This window comes from Carassius gibelio, chromosome A19 (assembly GCF_023724105.1).
Source record: "Carassius gibelio isolate Cgi1373 ecotype wild population from Czech Republic chromosome A19, carGib1.2-hapl.c, whole genome shotgun sequence".
NCBI lineage: Eukaryota > Metazoa > Chordata > Actinopteri > Cypriniformes > Cyprinidae > Carassius > Carassius gibelio.
In genome coordinates, this window is record NC_068389.1 from 16561513 (window position 1) to 16579986 (window position 18474).

At 40.0% G+C, this 18474-nt stretch overlaps 2 protein-coding genes and 2 long non-coding RNA genes across 5 annotated transcripts; 3 read left to right on the forward strand and 1 right to left on the reverse strand.

Annotated features, from left to right (window-relative positions):
* Positions 1-2325: 2325 nt before the first annotated feature.
* On the reverse strand, positions 2326-4623 carry tfpi2 (tissue factor pathway inhibitor 2). 2 transcript variants are annotated; one of them, XM_052532647.1, is made up of 5 exons: positions 4455-4623; positions 4135-4305; positions 3769-3954; positions 3132-3305; positions 2326-3024 (listed from the first exon to the last, which is right to left on the reverse strand). In XM_052532647.1, exons 1-5 carry the CDS (start codon positions 4528-4530, stop codon positions 2939-2941), a joined length of 693 nt encoding a protein of 230 aa, XP_052388607.1. In that variant the 5' UTR covers positions 4531-4623; the 3' UTR covers positions 2326-2938. The 2 variants fall into 2 exon arrangements, with proteins under 2 accessions (XP_052388607.1, XP_052388608.1); XM_052532648.1 differs by having other exon boundaries at positions 4135-4302; positions 4455-4609.
* Positions 4624-4830: 207 nt separating this feature from the next.
* On the forward strand, positions 4831-6111 carry LOC127934910 (uncharacterized). Its single transcript, XR_008147935.1, has 2 exons — positions 4831-5098; positions 5198-6111. It is a non-coding gene; the product is annotated as an uncharacterized LOC127934910 (long non-coding RNA).
* A 4389-nt stretch (positions 6112-10500) lies between these two features.
* Positions 10501-13008, forward strand: LOC127934911 (uncharacterized). The gene is made up of 2 exons (XR_008147936.1): positions 10501-11993; positions 12093-13008. It is a non-coding gene; the product is annotated as an uncharacterized LOC127934911 (long non-coding RNA).
* A 2063-nt stretch (positions 13009-15071) lies between these two features.
* Positions 15072-16067, forward strand: gngt1 (guanine nucleotide binding protein (G protein), gamma transducing activity polypeptide 1). Its single transcript, XM_052534031.1, has 3 exons — positions 15072-15209; positions 15305-15403; positions 15527-16067. The coding sequence occupies exons 2-3, from the start codon at positions 15308-15310 to the stop codon at positions 15650-15652; spliced, it is 222 nt and encodes a 73-aa protein (XP_052389991.1). The 5' UTR covers positions 15072-15209; positions 15305-15307; the 3' UTR covers positions 15653-16067.
* The last annotated feature ends 2407 nt before the right edge of the window (positions 16068-18474 follow it).

An 18474-nucleotide genomic window follows, 5' to 3' on the forward strand; every position in this document is an offset into this window, starting at 1 on the left:
TTTAATTGAAATATGCAGTAGTTTAATTGAGACTCGCAATAGTTTCATTGATGTTTTGTTTAATTGAAATATGTAAGTGTTTCATTGAGACTACACAACAGTTACATTGAAATTGAGTTACATTGAAAGCTGGAGACGTTGTCAAACATTTCATTGATATATTGTTGAGTTGACGGTGTTGACTGTACATTACGTTTTATTTATATTTTGTCAGTTGTGAAGACAGTGCCAGTTTTGAGGCTTTTTGTTTACACAGAAATGTATATAATTTATTTTTTATTTGAAATTGCCTACATTTATTATTTTACTCATTATTTATTTTAGACTTGTTAAAACAAGCAGAGAAAATAAAAACAGTCTTTAACCTGTGTTCTAAAATAGTCTTCCGTCTTCTTTTCTGGTAGCCTGTAATTACTTTCGCTGTAGAAATATCGGTATCGGTACTCGGTATCGGCAAGTACACAAATGTTAATACTCGTACTCGTATCGGTTTGGAAAAAATTGGTATCGGGCCATCCCTAAAAATAACCAAAGACTTAAACTACTTCAGTCTGTGTGCATTGAACTGATTAACGAGTTTCACCATTTGAGTTGAATTACTGAAATAAATGAACTTTTTCACGACATTCTAATTCATTGTGATGCACCTGTATACAGTATATATATATATATATATATATATTTATATATGCACACACACACACATGTATATATAGGTTATGTTAGGTTATATACCTGTATTACTGAAAATATGACATATACCTCACACATATTTATTCATCTACAACTCTTGTTTTAGTGAATGAAAAAGCCTTAATATAAATTTCTATTAATATTTATAATTAATAATTATAAATATTATAATAATATAATGACTCGATTATTTATTATATTATAATTGGCATAACATATCTAAGGATACAATGTAAACTACACTAAGTACACTGTAAAAAAAAATAAAAATAAAGTACATTTTGTAAATAGAAGATTACTGGAGTACATTTTACAATAAAATACTATTTCAAGCCTTTCTACTTTTAAATTGCATGCTTCATTCCATGTGTTACAGTATTTGCCGTTTCTGTGTAATTCTTGGTCAAAATTATTAGCTCAGTGTTTTTTAAATCCTACACCCATCCTACAAGTTATTTCTTTATTTATTACTATTTTATTATTATTATTATTATGATTTTATTTTATTTGTATTTTTATTTTTGCGCAGTGTACAAAAAATGAAAACTATTAATGGCCAACAAAGTAGTTATTTATGAGGTGTTCTGCATTATTAAACAGGTTTTATTTGGTCTTCCTATTTCTGTGAAAAACTGTCACTTTCAGTTTAAGTGAAAAATGTCATTGCAAAGAAATGAAAGTTCCAGACTTGTGATTTACATAAATCACACCTTTGCTGATTGACTGATTATTTATTTCATGGGAGTATCCTGCTGCTACTAAGCAATCCTTCATAAAATAAGACTTTAATAAGACATTTGCTATGCAAACTGCTAAACCTGCTGGGAGCCAACAAATTCCCTTTTTTTAGTATAAAACTATTAACCTTTAGAGACATGCAGAGGACATGTAGACTCTGCGAAAGATGTAAGATTGTAATCTAACTACCTAAATAACTGACATGAATTCCGAGTGAGGCTAACAGGGGGCCTTGTATTTCTGGAAATTGTTACTGGAAGAAATGCTTCAGCTTATCAGAAAGTATCCCAAAGTCATAGTCCATATCATATCATAGGAGGTTTCTTTTAAAGAGAAGGCTTTTACCTCAAGGGAGGTTTTGCACTTTGAGTATTTAAAAAAAAAGAAATTTGACACACCATCTCCCATGCCAGGTGAAAATATTGAGCTGCAGAAATTGAAGCTACATTTTGAAAAAGTAATGAGTATCTTCTCCGATCTAAAAAATACCATTAATGATCTTTTATGAAGTGTCACAGCAAAGGAATTTCTTGGAGAGTTCACGTAACCACATTATACTGCATGAATTCAGAACTCCACATTGTGGCTGTTTAAGTCAACCTTAATCTGAAGCTATTGATGGAGTTAAAGCACTTATTTGTGGAATATTAAGATGCCAAGTTTGTTCATGAGAATTTCTGATTTTCTTTATTGATCTTGATATGAAATTAAATTTCTGTGGCATGCCTCAGGCCACTTTATGTCTAGACTTTTTATATTTATCTAGCCAAGCTAGTTATTTAGTTGATTGATTAAATACACTAGGGGGCGCTAAAAATATATATAGACTTCCAAACAAAGGTGAACAACAACGTACAGTATGCTTTTTCACAAAGGATATACCATCCACACCTATTAAAAATAAATAAACAAATACAGTTTTATTTTTTACTTATTCAGGATTTGATATTTAGTGACATTAAATTAGACAAAATATGATTTTACTGAAAGTGTATATACTTTAAACGAAAACATAAAAAAAGTTTGAATACATTCTCATTTCTCATTTTAATAGTTAATAACATGCGATCTTTGACCCAGCAGACAATGACCATTTTAATTTTTAATTCTTGACTCAGGGTAAGTGTCACTTTTTTTTTTATCATGAGATGATATCTGCTGCCAGTCTGAACAGAGAATGACATTCAATTAAATATCTGTGGTATAACATCAAATTATTACAAATTGTTGTTAATTCCTGTAAATTAAACGTTTTGCTTCATCACTTAAACATTGTTAGGCTTGCTGAAAACTGTATTTAATAATACAAATAATCAAAAATAGTACATTCTTTACTGAAAATAAATATTTTACAAATGCATAAAAATACATGAGAATATTAAACTTTTAACAATCAATATAATATATGAACAGAGTAAGATGTGTATAAACAGCTGACTTTAACTGCAATACTGTAAAATCAGTGCAACAATCTGTGTCGGTACAGTGCCAATGACTTCATGAACCATTATTTGGCTGACTTCTGCCTTGATGTCTGGGCCGTTACTCGTCTTCGGTATCCTTTGAAATCTTTGGGACTCAAACGTTTTCTTCCTGATAACAACAAAACACATTGTTAGACATTGAAAATAAAGCTGTTCTGTTGTCTTGATAATGATTTTCTCCTTAATTACAGACAAACCCAAAATGATCAAACTTACCAGTTTTACAAGCATCCATACAGCTTTGTCTGGAGGTGAAGTTATTGTTGCTTCCTCCGCACCCGGTGTATGTGAACTCCTCGCAAGTCTCCGTAGTAGAGTTGTAGTAATACCTTGGTATGGAAGCTAAGCAATTTCCTTCATCCAAAATTTCATTGCAAATCACATTGATTTCTGAAAGAAAAAAAAATAAGATAAAAAAAGAAATGTTTAACTTTTGATCTTTGCATTTTCTGGGGACCACAGATTAGTTCTAGGTTAAGCTAAGGTTTATTAACTAAGCAAGGCAAGAGACTGGAAACCATTTAGATGTGGTGGCCATTAAACAAGCCTGTTTGTTGTGCTGATAATTTGAAAAGATGACACTAAAAATATCTTAATGTGTTCCAACAAATATGATTAGGGTTGCAATAGGTATACAAACCCTTAAATGTTTTCTTCTATGTTCCGCTCATCTATTTCTTTTAATGCTATTGACAGTTCTTTACCAAATGATTAAAGCTAAATTCCTGCTATTTTCTAAAGATGGAATAAAAAAAAATATTAGCATTTTAAATATTTTCTATGACCTAGAAAGCAATTATCTAATTGAAAGATTTTTTTTTTTTTTTATGCTACTGTGTCTCAATATACTTACTTTTAGAAGGTAAATATCTGCAATATTCCATACATTCCTGAAGGTTTTGAAAGTTGTTGTCATTGCCTTGACAGCCACCATAAGTGAAGGACTCACACTGCATGGAGGTCATATTGAAGAAATAATGCTTTAAGAGAGCACGGCAGGGCCCCTCTTCCATTTGAAAACGACATTTTTGAGGAACTTCTGTAGTGTGCAGAAGAAAACATGTTAAAGTGAGCACTTCCACAAGTGTGAATACAATGCTTATATATTTTTTTAACCATAACTGCCCTCGGATCTCTCGTAAAAAGTAAATTTAAGATGCTGAGTGTATTGTTTACAAAGCATGTGCATATATTCAGAGTGGATGTAAAATAAACGTACTTGGTATCCTGAAGCATGTTTTTCGGCATTCCAAAAAGGATTTGAATTTGTTTGCGTTTCCTCCACACCCGCTATAGCTGAATTCTTCACACTGTTGGGTGACTGTATTGTAATGATAGCGCTGGATGTTGTCATTACACGTTCCTTTATCAACTTGCAAAAGGCAATCTTCTGTGGGGGAATAAACCGCGCATTAAAAATGGTAAATCTCAACCTCAAATTAATGTGCAAAATTCATCGTCAGGTTTCAACAAAACAATCCGTTTCGCCCATTTAGCTACAACTGAGGAAATCGTTAAAAATCAAAATGTTATCTTTACCTTTGGGCTGTAATCCGACGGCGCTTTGCAGTACAGCAGCAATTAGCAAAAGACCTCCAATCAAATCACGCGACATAGTGATAGATGTTGGATGCTAAGGTCTCGTGTAGTCTGATATATGTTGCTCGCCTCCGAAGTTACTGACTTGACTTGTTACAATCGTTGCCTTATAAATGGAGACTTTGTCAGGAGGGGGGGGGGGACTCTCATACGTCATTCCTATGAAATTCCAAGTAGTACTCCAGTAAATTGCGTTCATTTCCAAAGTAGAAAATATGTGAGTATATGACTTCATATTTCATAAGAATTATATCAAAGCTAGACGTAATATTACTACTAATACAAATATTTTATATATATATAAATAAATATATATATATATATATATATATATGTAGTGATATGATCAACCATTTTTTTGGGAAAGTGGTACATTCCACCTGTATAAAAGGGGATGTGATTGACATCCAGGTAGCATGTCATTTGGGGGTCACGGATATGACGTCATCTTGTGTGCGCCGTGTTTATGTCCAGCAGTGTGGCTGAGGAGAGATTTTTTTTAGATGCGGATAAACTTCTATCTCTACAAACCTCCAACTCGTACGCCAGTGAGTGCGCGGGTCGGTGTGAGTTATTATCTGCAGGTATGTCACATGTGTATGTCTCATATAGGTGTACATGTAGGTGTTTGCTGGGGATCCTGAGGCGGCAAATTTTGCATTTAACACGTTTTGTGTTTTTAGTGACACGGGGGGCCAGGAGGTGTTGCAGCAGGCTTTTGTGGTCTATTTGAGAGTATTTGCACGCGTTTCAGTCTCGGCACCGGAGAGCTTCTGGGCGGGGTGGACTGTCCTTCATTGTGCCTGCTAATTCTTTCAACTACTCTTCTGCCATTTACTGGACGGTGAATGTTGTGGTACTGCATACTTTGATCAAATTGACCGACTTAATTGTAGCGCACTGGGGGGTTACCGTGACAACCGGAGCCGCTAGCGTTCCCGGCCTGAAGTGACTCATCGCCCTCAAACTAATTTGACTTTAACTTTGTGGGGGGTAATTACAGACGAATCATTAAGTGTTTGACGCAACCATTGTGTTTAACTGCCGTTTCTCTGTCAGACTAGTTTCTTTTGAATTGCTTTACTTAAGATTGTATTTTATTTTATTTTGTTTGTATGCATACTGTGACACGTCACAACCTGTTGTGTTGCCCACAGTCTGTGAGTACCAGTGAGTGAGGATTGCCAGTGACCTGGTGTCCTTGTTTCCGTCAGGCAGCGAGTGATAAGTGTTTCTGACAAATAATAACCTGATGTGCATATGTGACTGTGTATGAATGTGGGTATTTTGTTTCTTATGTTGTTCTGTTTCCTTTCCCTTCAGAATTGGGGTACCAGTCCTAGCCAGTGTCGTGTGTGGTGGTGGTGTGGCTGTAGGTTTGCGGTGTTCACAACGTGGGTGATGATGCTGTGTGGTTAGAGCACAAGTGTTTGCTGTGTTCATTGGATAAGTAACTTGAGTCCCCCAGTTCTGAAATCGGAAAATTGTTTGTCTTTCATATTTTTATGATCCATGCCTATCCCTTTTTTTAGTGCTTATTAAAATAATAAATTGTGTATATATAAATTAGTGATTTTGAATAAATTGTTGAATTCTGTGTACTGTGTCTGATATCTGTCTCAGCCACCACGTATCTGTGTGCTGGTGATACATTTGTATACCGGTAGGTCCCCGGCCAGTTTCCGGGGTGGCGTAGTCTATATTTCTTGCCATAGTTGGCGCTGGGTTAAATTCCCGACAACAGCATTGCCACATTTGGCGTATAGTCGGCAGGGTATTGTGGCTGCTGTACAGATTCAGAGACATTGTGTTTTTTTTTTTTGTTTTTGTTTTTTTGTGTTTTCTAGTTGTGACAATACAGTGGAGATTCGTCTGGTAAGTACCCCTAATCAAATTTAGCTATGGAGGCTGAATTACAGGAAATGAGAGAACTAGTGGCTCAGTTGAAGGCTGATAATGAGAGACTGCGACAGGAACGGGCACCGGTTGAGTTGCTTGATCCTGGCGCAGCCTCTAGTAGTGTGTCACGGCCGGTAACTCCTAGTTCTGTCGACCTAAATGTCGGTACCGTTGAGCGCTTTGTGTTTATTCCCCGTGAACGGCGTTGTCCAAAATTTAATGGTAGGTCTGGTGTAGGCATTGAAGAGTGGGTCGAAGAAGCTCAGGCGTGTATGCGTATGCGAACCATGACTGTTGCTGAACAAGCTTTCTTTTTGTTTGATCATCTCGAAGGAGAGGCTCGGGATGAAATCAAATATCGACCCAGCATTGATAAAGATGATCCAGAAAGAATTATTTCAGCACTGCGTGAGTTATATGGTTGTGCAGAATCCTATATTGCTCTGCTGGAGGTTTTTTATTTGCGCCGACAATTGGAGGGAGAAACACTACAAGAGTTCTCCCTGGTATTGTTGGGTCTATTTGATAGACTTAAACGACAAGCCCCACATACCATCCCAAATGCAGACAGTGTAGTAAGAGACCAATTCATTGAAGGTGTGTTAGATAATGCATTACGTCGAGAATTAAAACAACTGGTTAGACGTCAGCCTGCTGCAACACTGTTGGACGTGCGAGGGGAAGCTATTCGCTGGGAACGAGAGGGGATGCCGGGTGGTGCCAGGGGGCGAAGTCAATCTGTTCCACTGGTGCGGGGAATTCAATGTGGGGTTCAAGGCGATACTGGGGTTCGTTCAGAGCATGGGGATCGCCCATCTGAATTGGTTGAATTACGGGAAATGTTTAATCAGCAGCAAAAGCAGCTTGACCAGCTTACTCAAATTATAACCCGAAGCCAAAGTACCCAGTTACGTGGTCATTCGCCACGTCCCACTTCTGTGATTTGTCGACGGTGTCAGCAGCCCGGTCATTTTGCCCGTGAGTGTAATTGGCGACATCATTCTCCCGGCCCGCCTACTCGTTCCCAGGCTGATTCGTCCAGCGACGCAAGGCCAGTTAGGTCTAGTTTCCCGAACCAGTCGGGAAACTAGTCCCCACCGTGCTGCAGAGTCACAGTTCGGTTGGGGGTATGCGTGGCTCCCGTGTTTTACAGGATGACATATCCGTGTCTCGTTTAGTCTCCCCATGCCCACATCTTGTTGTTTCCATGGGGGGTGTCTCAGTACCCTGTTTGTTAGATACTGGTTCCATGGTATCAACCATTACAGAAAGTTGTTTTAGGCTTTGGTTTGAACCGTGGGGCCAGGATCGATTACAGTCATGCCATTGGTTGCAGCTCAGAGCCGCCAATGGACTCGAAATTCCTTACATTGGGTACATGGAACTGGACATTGAGCTGTGTGGTCACGTGGTATCAGAGTGTGGAATACTTGTGGTTCGTGATCCTCCAGGTGGAAGCTCTAGCATCCCTGGTATTCTGGGGATGAATGTTCTTGGGCGCTGCTACAGGGAGCTTCTCGGACAGTATGGATCCACCCTGTTTGAGTTGCCATTAATGACGAATGAGGTGGAATTGTCTCAGGCTTTTCAAACTTGCCAAAGGGTTGATGGTGTTCTCACTTGCGGGGGTAATGTAAAAGTCCGGGGTCGTAGAGTGTGTCGTCTTCCAGGCGGCACCTTAAAGTTCATAACCGCAACGTGCTCATCCATATTTCGTGATAAGATTGTGTTATTTGAGCCCCTTGAGACTGGGTTGCCAGCTGGCTTATTAGCCTCCCCATCCTTAGTGCGTGTTAAGGGTGGGACAGTTTCTGTGCCTGTCATTAATGTTGGGGTTCTTGATGCTGTTTTATATCCCACAACCATTCTTGGGAGGTTGTGGGAAGTGTGTCTAGTTGACTCCCCTGTTGGGCTGACCGAGGTATCGCTGGCAAATGCTCAGATAACGACCTGTGACACGATCGTTGCGTCAGAAGTAGGGCAGGTTAAAAATGTTGAATTGCAAGGGTTGTCGGACGAGGAGCAGGAACAGGTAAGGGCTCTCCTCTTGGAATTCCAGAGTGTGTTTTCCACTGGTGAGCGGGATGTCGGGGGTACTGACCTCCTGTCTCATGAAATTCCGCTAATTGACGAGACTCCAGTCCGACAACGCTATAGACGAATTCCTCCATCCGAATATGAGTTGGTTAAGACCCATATCAGCCAGCTTTTAGATTCGCAAGTGATTCGTGAAAGTTGCAGTCCATATGCCTCTCCAGTTGTCTTGGTTAAGAAGAAGGATGGTAGCCTACGCATGTGCGTAGACTACCGTCAGCTAAATGCTAAGACTCGAAAAGACTCCTTTCCATTGCCGCGAATTGAAGAGACACTAGATTCTTTAACAGGGTCTCGCTGGTTTACCACGTTAGATCTGGCCAGCGGGTATAATCAAGTCCCTGTTGCTGAATCTGATCGTTATAAAACCGCTTTTTGTACACCTTTTGGGTTATACGAATGGAACCGTATGCCCTTCGGCCTGTGCAATGCCCCAGGCACTTTCCAGCGCTTGATGGAGCGGCTCTTTGGCGATCAGCGACACCAGTCTGTCCTGTTGTATCTTGATGACATCATTGTCTATTCCTCATCCGTGCAACACCACCTGCAACGGTTAAGGATGGTACTGGAACGCCTAAGAGCTGCTGGCCTCAAGGTTAAGCTGGAAAAGTGCGCCTTCTTTAGGGAGGAGGTGCAGTACTTGGGACATGTAATATCGTCCCAAGGAGTAGCTACAGATCCTGGTAAGGTCGAGGCCGTAGCTCAGTGGCCCTGTCCCAAGACTGTGTCACAGCTGCGGACCTTTCTAGGTTTTGTTAGCTACTATAGGCGATTTGTAGAAGGGTTTGCCCAGATAGCAGCGCCGTTGCATCGGTTAGTGACCGAGGCAGGTAAAGGGAAGGTGAGTAATCGTAGACAGGAGTTGGGGGCGTTGTGGTCCGAACAGTGTGAACAAGCATTTCGGACGTTGAAACAAAAACTTACCACCGCACCCATCCTTGCATATGCAGATTTTAAACTTCCGTTCATCTTGGAGATCGATGCCAGCCATGTAGGGCTAGGTGCGGTGCTGTCCCAAGAGGTTGATGGCAAGGTGAGACCAGTGGCTTATGCTAGCCGGAGTCTTCGTTCAGCGGAGCGTAATACTGCGACATACAGCTCCATGCGGCTGGAGTTTTTGGCCTTAAAATGGGCCATGGCCGAAAAGTTTCGTGAATACTTATTGGGACATCATTGTATTGTACGCACAGATAACAACCCGCTGAGTCATTTGGTAACCGCAAAATTGGGCGCCACCGAACAGCGGTGGGCGGCTGAGCTGGCAGCCTTTGATTTTGAGGTGCAGTACCGGTCAGGTATGTCCAACCGGAATGCGGATGCATTATCACGGTTGCCTTCAGGAGGGCAGCCTTTGGAAGGCAATAGTCAGTTAGGAACGTTAGTCCCTGAACTGTTGAGGCGGACCACCACTGTAAGTTCAGCCTTACCCACCACTGTGAGGGCTGTGCAGGCGTTGCCAAGTCGATCTGGGCCCGAACTGTTGCTGTTGCAAGAGGAGGATCCCACAATTGGTGCAGCCCTTAAGTATTGGCGTCAAGGGCGAGGCCCAGGGCCTCAAGAGCGACGACAATTGTCCAAGCTGATCTTGGTGCTGCTTCAGCAGTGGGACCGTCTGGAGGAACAGGACGGCCTGTTATATCGACGGGTTTGCCGTCCCGATGGCGGTGAAGAGGTGCTACAGCTGGTGCTGCCTGCTGTGTTACAGACTGAGGTACTGACCCAATTACATCAGTGTCATGGGCATCAAGGCATTGAACGAACCCTGGAGTTGGTGCGACAACGTTGCTATTGGCCAGGGATGTCGGCCGATGTAGCACATTGGGTACAGCGATGTGAGCGGTGTCAGCAAGCCAAGGAGGCTGCACCAGTTGCTCGGAGTTACATGGCACATCTACTGTCCTCCCGTCCAAACGAGATCGTGGCCCTTGACTTCACCGTCTTGGAGCCTTCCCATTCTGGGCACGAAAATGTGCTGGTTATGACAGATGTTTTTAGTAAATTCACATTGGCAATACCTACTCGTGATCAACGAGCAGAAACCGTGGCCCGTGTTTTGGTGGAAGAGTGGTTTTATAAGTTTGGAGTTCCGGGGCGGATCCATTCTGATCAGGGCCGGAACTTCGAATCCCATCTCATTCAGCAGTTATGTAGCCTCTATCAGGTGGGTAAGTCTCGCACCACGGCATACCATCCAGCCGGTAATGGCCAGTGCGAACGGTTTAACCGGACTTTGCACAATTTATTGCGGACGTTGCCCACTGGGAGAAAGAGGGACTGGGCTTCTTGTTTGTCCCAGGTGATATTCTGCTATAATACAACTCCCCACCAGGCCACGGGTGAAACCCCTTACTTTTTGATGTTTGGGCAGGAGCTGAGACTGCCGGTGGATTTCTTGCTTGGCCGAGTGCAAGAGCCAGTGTCTGGTAGAATCCACCATTGGGTGGAAGAGCATCAGGCTCGTCTCCAAGTGGCCTTTGAGGGTGCCCGAGAGCGGCTGCAAGCAGCAGCTCTAAATCGTAAGGCCAAGTTTGATCAAAGGGTTAGAGAGCAGCCTTTGGCGGAGGGCCAATTGGTCTATCTGCGAGAGCATGGATTCTTGGGACGACATAAAATCCAGGATTTATGGAGCTCGATAAAATATCAGGTAGTTCGGGCACCCCGGGGGGGTGGGTCCGTGTATACGGTAGCACCTGTACATGACCTTGGTAAGCTCCGCCATGTTCATCGTACCTCTTTAAAACCCTGTGTTTGTGGCAGTCCGACTCTGACAGAATCTCTGGGGGATCAGTCTGAACGATCAGCACCCTTGATGATGGAGGATGAATTGGAGGATGGCGATGTAGCGTATGTGGTGGAAGCGCCACCAGTAAGTGAGAGGGGTGCAGAGGTGAGTAGAGCTCCTTCCGAAGGGGGATTAACTCCTGCCTCTGGAGTCGATAGTTTGGCTATCAGGCCTGCAGTAGGGGTAGGTGAGAGTAGTGCAAGTATACATCCAGAGCCCGTATCCGTTGCTTTGGGGATGTCCAATATATCTGGACGGGCCCCAAGACGAACTGGACGTGTAGGGGCAGGCCAGCATTCAAACCTCTACCGCTTACCACGAGCTGTAGGGAGTGAGGCTAATCAAATCTGTCACGTCTACCGTGGGTGCTAACTCCGTGGTGGCCTGGTTTAGACCTTGGGATTAGCAGAGTTGTTCATCGTTGGGACTACGATGACTAATGGGGGGGTGGATTGTAGTGATATGATCAACCATTTTTTTGGGAAAGTGGTACATTCCACCTGTATAAAAGGGGATGTGATTGACATCCAGGTAGCATGTCATTTGGGGGTCACGGATATGACGTCATCTTGTGTGCGCCGTGTTTATGTCCAGCAGTGTGGCTGAGGAGAGATTTTTTTTAGATGCGGATAAACTTCTATCTCTACAAACCTCCAACTCGTACGCCAGTGAGTGCGCGGGTCGGTGTGAGTTATTATCTGCAGGTATGTCACATGTGTATGTCTCATATAGGTGTACATGTAGGTGTTTGCTGGGGATCCTGAGGCGGCAAATTTTGCATTTAACACGTTTTGTGTTTTTAGTGACACGGGGGGCCAGGAGGTGTTGCAGCAGGCTTTTGTGGTCTATTTGAGAGTATTTGCACGCGTTTCATTCTCGGCACCGGAGAGCTTCTGGGCGGGGTGGACTGTCCTTCATTGTGCCTGCTAATTCTTTCAACTACTCTTCTGCCATTTACTGGACGGTGAATGTTGTGGTACTGCATACTTTGATCAAATTGACCGACTTAATTGTAGCGCACTGGGGGGTTACCGTGACAACCGGAGCCGCTAGCGTTCCCGGCCTGAAGTGACTCATCGCCCTCAAACTAATTTGACTTTAACTTTGTGGGGGGTAATTACAGACGAATCATTAAGTGTTTGACGCAACCATTGTGTTTAACTGCAGTTTCTCTGTCAGACTAGTTTCTTTTGAATTGCTTTACTTAAGATTGTATTTTATTTTATTTTGTTTGTATGCATACTGTGACACGTCACAACCTGTTGTGTTGCCCACAGTCTGTGAGTACCAGTGAGTGAGGATTGCCAGTGACCTGGTGTCCTTGTTTCCGTCAGGCAGCGAGTGATAAGTGTTTCTGACAAATAATAACCTGATGTGCATATGTGACTGTGTATGAATGTGGGTATTTTGTTTCTTATGTTGTTCTGTTTCCTTTCCCTTCAGAATTGGGGTACCAGTCCTAGCCAGTGTCGTGTGTGTGGTGGTGGTGTGGCTGTAGGTTTGCGGTGTTCACAACGTGGGTGATGATGCTGTGTGGTTAGAGCACAAGTGTTTGCTGTGTTCATTGGATAAGTAACTTGAGTCCCCCAGTTCTGAAATCGGAAAATTGTTTGTCTTTCATATTTTTATGATCCATGCCTATCCCTTTTTTTAGTGCTTATTAAAATAATAAATTGTGTATATATAAATTAGTGATTTTGAATAAATTGTTGAATTCTGTGTACTGTGTCTGATATCTGTCTCAGCCACCACGTATCTGTGTGCTGGTGATACATTTGTATACCGGTAGGTCCCCGGCCAGTTTCCGGGGTGGCGTAGTCTATATTTCTTGCCATAGTTGGCGCTGGGTTAAATTCCCGACAACAGCATTGCCACATATATATATATATATATATATATATATATATATATATATATATATATATATATACACAGACACACACACACACACACACACACAGTGGATACGGAAAGTATTTAGACCCCCCTTACATTTTTCACTCTTTGTTATATTTGCTAAAATCATTTAAGTTTTTTTTTTTTTCCTCATTGAGTGAATGGGTGAATGTGAGACAACTTGTAAAGTGCATTGGATGGCCATGGGGTCTGTAGAAAGCGCTATATAAATGCAGTCCATTTACCATTTACCTTCTTTCCCTCGATTGCAACCAGTCATCCTGTTCCTGCAGCTGAAAAACACCCCCACAGCATGATGCTGCCACCACTATGCTTCACTGTTGGGACTACTGGACAGGTGATGAGCAGTGCCTGGTTTTCGCCACACATACCGCTTAGAATTAAGGCCAAAAAGTCCTATCTTGGTCTTATCAGACCAGAATCCTTCAGGTGTTTTTTAGCAAACTCCATGGGGGCTTTCAAGTGTCTTGCACTGAGGAGAGGCTTCTGTCGGGCCACTCTGCCATAAAGCCCCGACTGGTGGAGGGCTGCACTGATGGTTGACTTTCTACAACTTTCTCCCACCTCCCGACTGGATCTCTGGAGCTCAGCCACACTGATCTTTGGGTTCTTCTTTACCTCTCTCACCAAGGCTCTTCTCCCCCAATAGCTCAGTTTGGCCGGACGGCCAGCTCTAGGAAGGGTTCTGGGCGTCCCAAACGTCTTCCATTCAAGGATTATGGAGGCCACTGTGCTCTTAGGAACCTTAAGTGCAGCATACACAGACCTTGGCCAGATCTGTGCCTTGCCTGAGATCTTCAGGCAGTTCCTTTGACCTCATGATTCTCATAAAATAGCTCTGACATTCACTGTGAGCCGTAAGGTCTTATATAGACAGGTGTGGGGCTTTCCTAATCAAGTCCAATCAGTTTAATCAAACACAGCTGGACTCAGATGAAGGTGTAGAACCATCTCAAGGATGATCAGAAGAAATGGACAGCACCTGGACAGCACCTGAGTTAAATATATGAGTGTCACAGCAAAGGGTCTGAATACTTAGGACCATGTGATAATTCCGGATTTCTTTTTTAATAAATCTGCAAAAATGTCAACAATTCTGTGTTTTTCTGTCAACATAAAACAAAATAATAAATAATAAAAATATTATTAATAATAATGCACAGTAAAAATATTTAGCAGAATAGTACGTTTTTCACAAAAACATTACGACCTATACTAAAATTCAGAACAACTACGTCTAATACATTATGTTAGTTTCATGTGTAACTTGCCTTTCTTTGTAATTATTTATAAAATATACTAGAAATTTCTGAGTGAAAATTGCTTAAATATTAATTTAGTTTTTAGCCAATCCTACACCATATTTTTTTAGTGTAGTAACATTGTAATGTATATAACATACACATTACATATGTACGTAACAATGTATTAACAATAAAAAAAATTATTATTAAGATTATTTTTATTGAGATTATTATAGAATAGTTGTTTGGCTCTGATATAACGATGAAATAATGATATAATGAAAATTTCATATTTGCATGTGTAACCACCTATGAAAACTTTTTTGTTGTTGTTGTTATTGTTAAGAAAATACATTTGTCATATCTTGGATGATAATGCATTATCTAATGTGACAGGTCAGGGGTAAACATAGATTAGCATATACTCATCACAGCAGCCTGTAATACTCTCTGTGTCCCCATGACCTAAATTGCAATCCAAGGGTCATTAGGAGAAAACCAGAATGAATTTCATTATGTTTGGGATTTATTTTATTGTTTATGTAAATATGCATTTACTTTGTTGAAAGTGTGGTTGTTCACAAGAACAGCTGACCAGACATTTGGAGAAGACTGTGAAAAGAAAAAATAAGATTGCTTGTTTTAATGAGATTAAGAGATTGCAATGTTTATGCAGATTACTTTATAAACCGGATCAAGAGAGAGGTGCAGAATCTCTGTCCATTTTCACAGGTGGAGGAGACCTCACCGTAAGCGGCAGTAAGTCTGATCATCAGCAATATGTTGTATATTTAAATATCCCAAAGATATATAGCCTACCAAATGTGATGTGATTGTTTGACTTGATTTCTCAGACAATGCCGGTCATAAATGTAGAAGAACTGACAGATCTGGATAAGGCTAAAATGGAAGTAACCCAGCTCAAAACAGAGGTCAAGCTTGAAAGGGCGAAGGTAAGCATTTAAATCGTGGTCACATTACACAAAACAGACTTGATCAAAGTTGGATGGGCATTGTTAGTATGCTGGTATGTAATTATTTGTTTGATTGTCACTTCGGTTACCTTTTTTTGTCAGGTGTCCAAATGCTGTGAAGAGATTTCAGAGTACATTCAGAGCGGAGCAGATGAGGATCCTTTGGTCAAAGGCATCCCAGAGGAGAAGAACCCATTCAAAGAGAAAGGTGGATGTGTCATTTGTTAACAAGGACAGCGAAACCCCAACTTTTACAGTTTAGTGTTCATTGCTGCCTAATCATAGCTGGAATCTACTCTACAAGAAAAAGGACAATCACAAACATGGAAAAATGTTCAATGAACTCTAAATGGCTTTTTCCCCCTCCCTTTTTCTAAATGAGTCCCCAGGATCTGGACCCCAATATGTTGTGTGTTCCTCTTTGAAGTGCTGTAATACCATTGGGCACTGATCACCAGTGATCTGCTTGATGGACTAATGCATGTATTTCTTTCTTGGGCAGCCGGCCAAGGGCTAACATCTGTGTGACAAAGCAGGTTGAAAGTGGGATGTTTGAGCTTGTAATTCACATGATAAATCAATGCTTAATTGGTGGAATATTTTAGCTATTCAATAAAATCGCATTACTTGTACAATAATAAAATACAGTTTCTGAATTTAATTTTTGTCACCAAAAGAGTCATAATGAGTTTGGTTTAAAATTCACATTAGCCTTTAGAGTAAACGTTATTTTAAAGAAAACTTTACTTTACACTTTAAAGCAGTTTGTCATAATGATCAGACAATAGTTTTTTTGTTAATTTTGTTAATTAATTAAATGTAGCCTACTAATGTTAGCCTACCACAAGTGGTAACTGCCAAAATACAATACTATAAATTTAATAAATATCGAATTAATAAATATGGATCTTGTTCTGTTTGACCATTACCCATGTAGTTTTAATGTAGAACTATAAATATGTTAACTACAATAATCTTGATAAAGCGCTGACTTCGAGTTCTAACTTTAAGTGAGTCTAATGCGTGTGCACATGTCAACACTTTTGAGTTTGGTAAGAATGGCACCGCGTGTCTTGAGATTCAGTTTGTCTTTGAATCGCAATTTACTCAAAACAACTGTTGTCTGCAACAAGAGGAACTTGTCAGAAAAAGCGGCCTCCAATCTGAATGCATCTGTTACTACCGGAAATATCAATCATGTTCTCTATACAGAGGAACGTTTTGCATTAAAGGCATCTTTAAGAAAGGTAGATATGACCTTGCTTGTGATTTCATTGTTACTGTCGGACATAATATTTGGATTTTATGGAAGGACTTGTTTGTTATTTATTAAAAAAAAGGGAAAAAAGAAAGAAAAAAAAACTTCCCTTCTATTACTGATAAATAAAAGTTTATTTTTCATACTATTTACAATTCAGAATATTTACAAAAATACATTTGTGTAAAATTCGTACTTTATAACAAAGACTCTGCTGTCTCTTCTTCATTTCCATTTTTCAAAAATATGTATGTTTGATAATCATAAGAATTAGAATTCATCAAGGAATCTCTCTCTCTCTCTTTTATGTCATATTTAATTTACTAATGGAAAAGTCCTTTCCATTACATGTCATTATCTTCTCTAAGGCATGTGATAAATATTTTAACATGAATTCTATTTGAATTAATAAGATTTAAATAATTGAAAGTCATTAAAGTTATACTTTTATATAAACTGTGTAGACTAGGAAGGGTTACAGGACTTGGGAAGGAAGTTATTTTCTCCAATTCAAGTCTGTTGGAAAAGGCTTGTACCAGAAAGGATTTAAGTGGAAAATAGAAAAAGCAACGGATAAAATGAAAACAAGGCTAGAGGCTAGAGTGAAGGCTAGAGTGAAGCTCAGGGATGGAGTTTATTAAAAGAACTCACCAGGGACAGTGAAACATTCAAAACAAGTTAGAAAAGTCCTTGACATAGAAGCATGTAATGCTGTGTCTAAATGAAAGGAAAGACTGGTGTGAAATTTAACAATGCATAACATTTGCAGGCTTGGTTTTATTTTTCTAAAAGTGTTGTACAATAAAATGCACTTCTTCTCAAGGTCATCTCATGACTCAACCAAATTCTTCACCCAGTATTAATCTTACATAATGCTCAAGTCACGTCAGTTATGTTTCGATTGGAATAAAGGGAGTATGATTTTTATTTTTTTTTAAATCATGCACAATGGGGTTACTACTTCCAGGAAACATTACCTACTGTTATTCAGTTTAGTTCAACAGTCATTAACAATTACGAACATTACACTGAAGGTTCAAACAGGGTGGACCAACCTTCCTTTCTGACTGTATTATCCAGTCACAGTCTTCTGGGTTTTGACTAAACCTAGTTCGAGTTTGTTGTTCAATATATTGCCGAAGAAATCATTGTGTTAAACAATATTATTGTCATTTTAAGACCATTTTATGCCACTGAATATAAAATCATAATATAAAAGCTTAATAATGCAAAAAGGCCAACACATTTTCAAATGACAACAAACTTCTAATTGTTAAGAAATGTTTAGATCATGGAAATTAAAAGGCTATCCAAAATATTGGATACCTTAAAAAACCTTGTACCTTGTATAAACAATAAATAAAAAATTTTTTAACAAAAAGTGCAAAGCAACAAGTAGAAAAAAGAAAAATTCACAAATAACTTGTATTGGAGATTCTTCCCTGAGCTTCTTTTCTCAATCCCTACTTAGCAGTCGATATCCGTGTGCACAAAGGCACACATCCCTAAACAAGGTCATATCTATATAAAATATTATAGAACTATTAAACTAGCACCATCTACACCACATCATGTACAAGAAGATGCAAAAGACAGGTGCACATTGAATTAAAAAAACATGGTGACATTAATTTTTATGTAATTATAATGGGCAAAATAGTCACCAAAAATGTTTCAGGTCATGTGCATATATTGTGCGATAAGTCAATATATTGATTATTCTGACAGGTCTAATATTATGCTTCAGTTATTTGTTCTCTGCCAGTCTTTCCTTTCAATTCGTTCTCCAGAA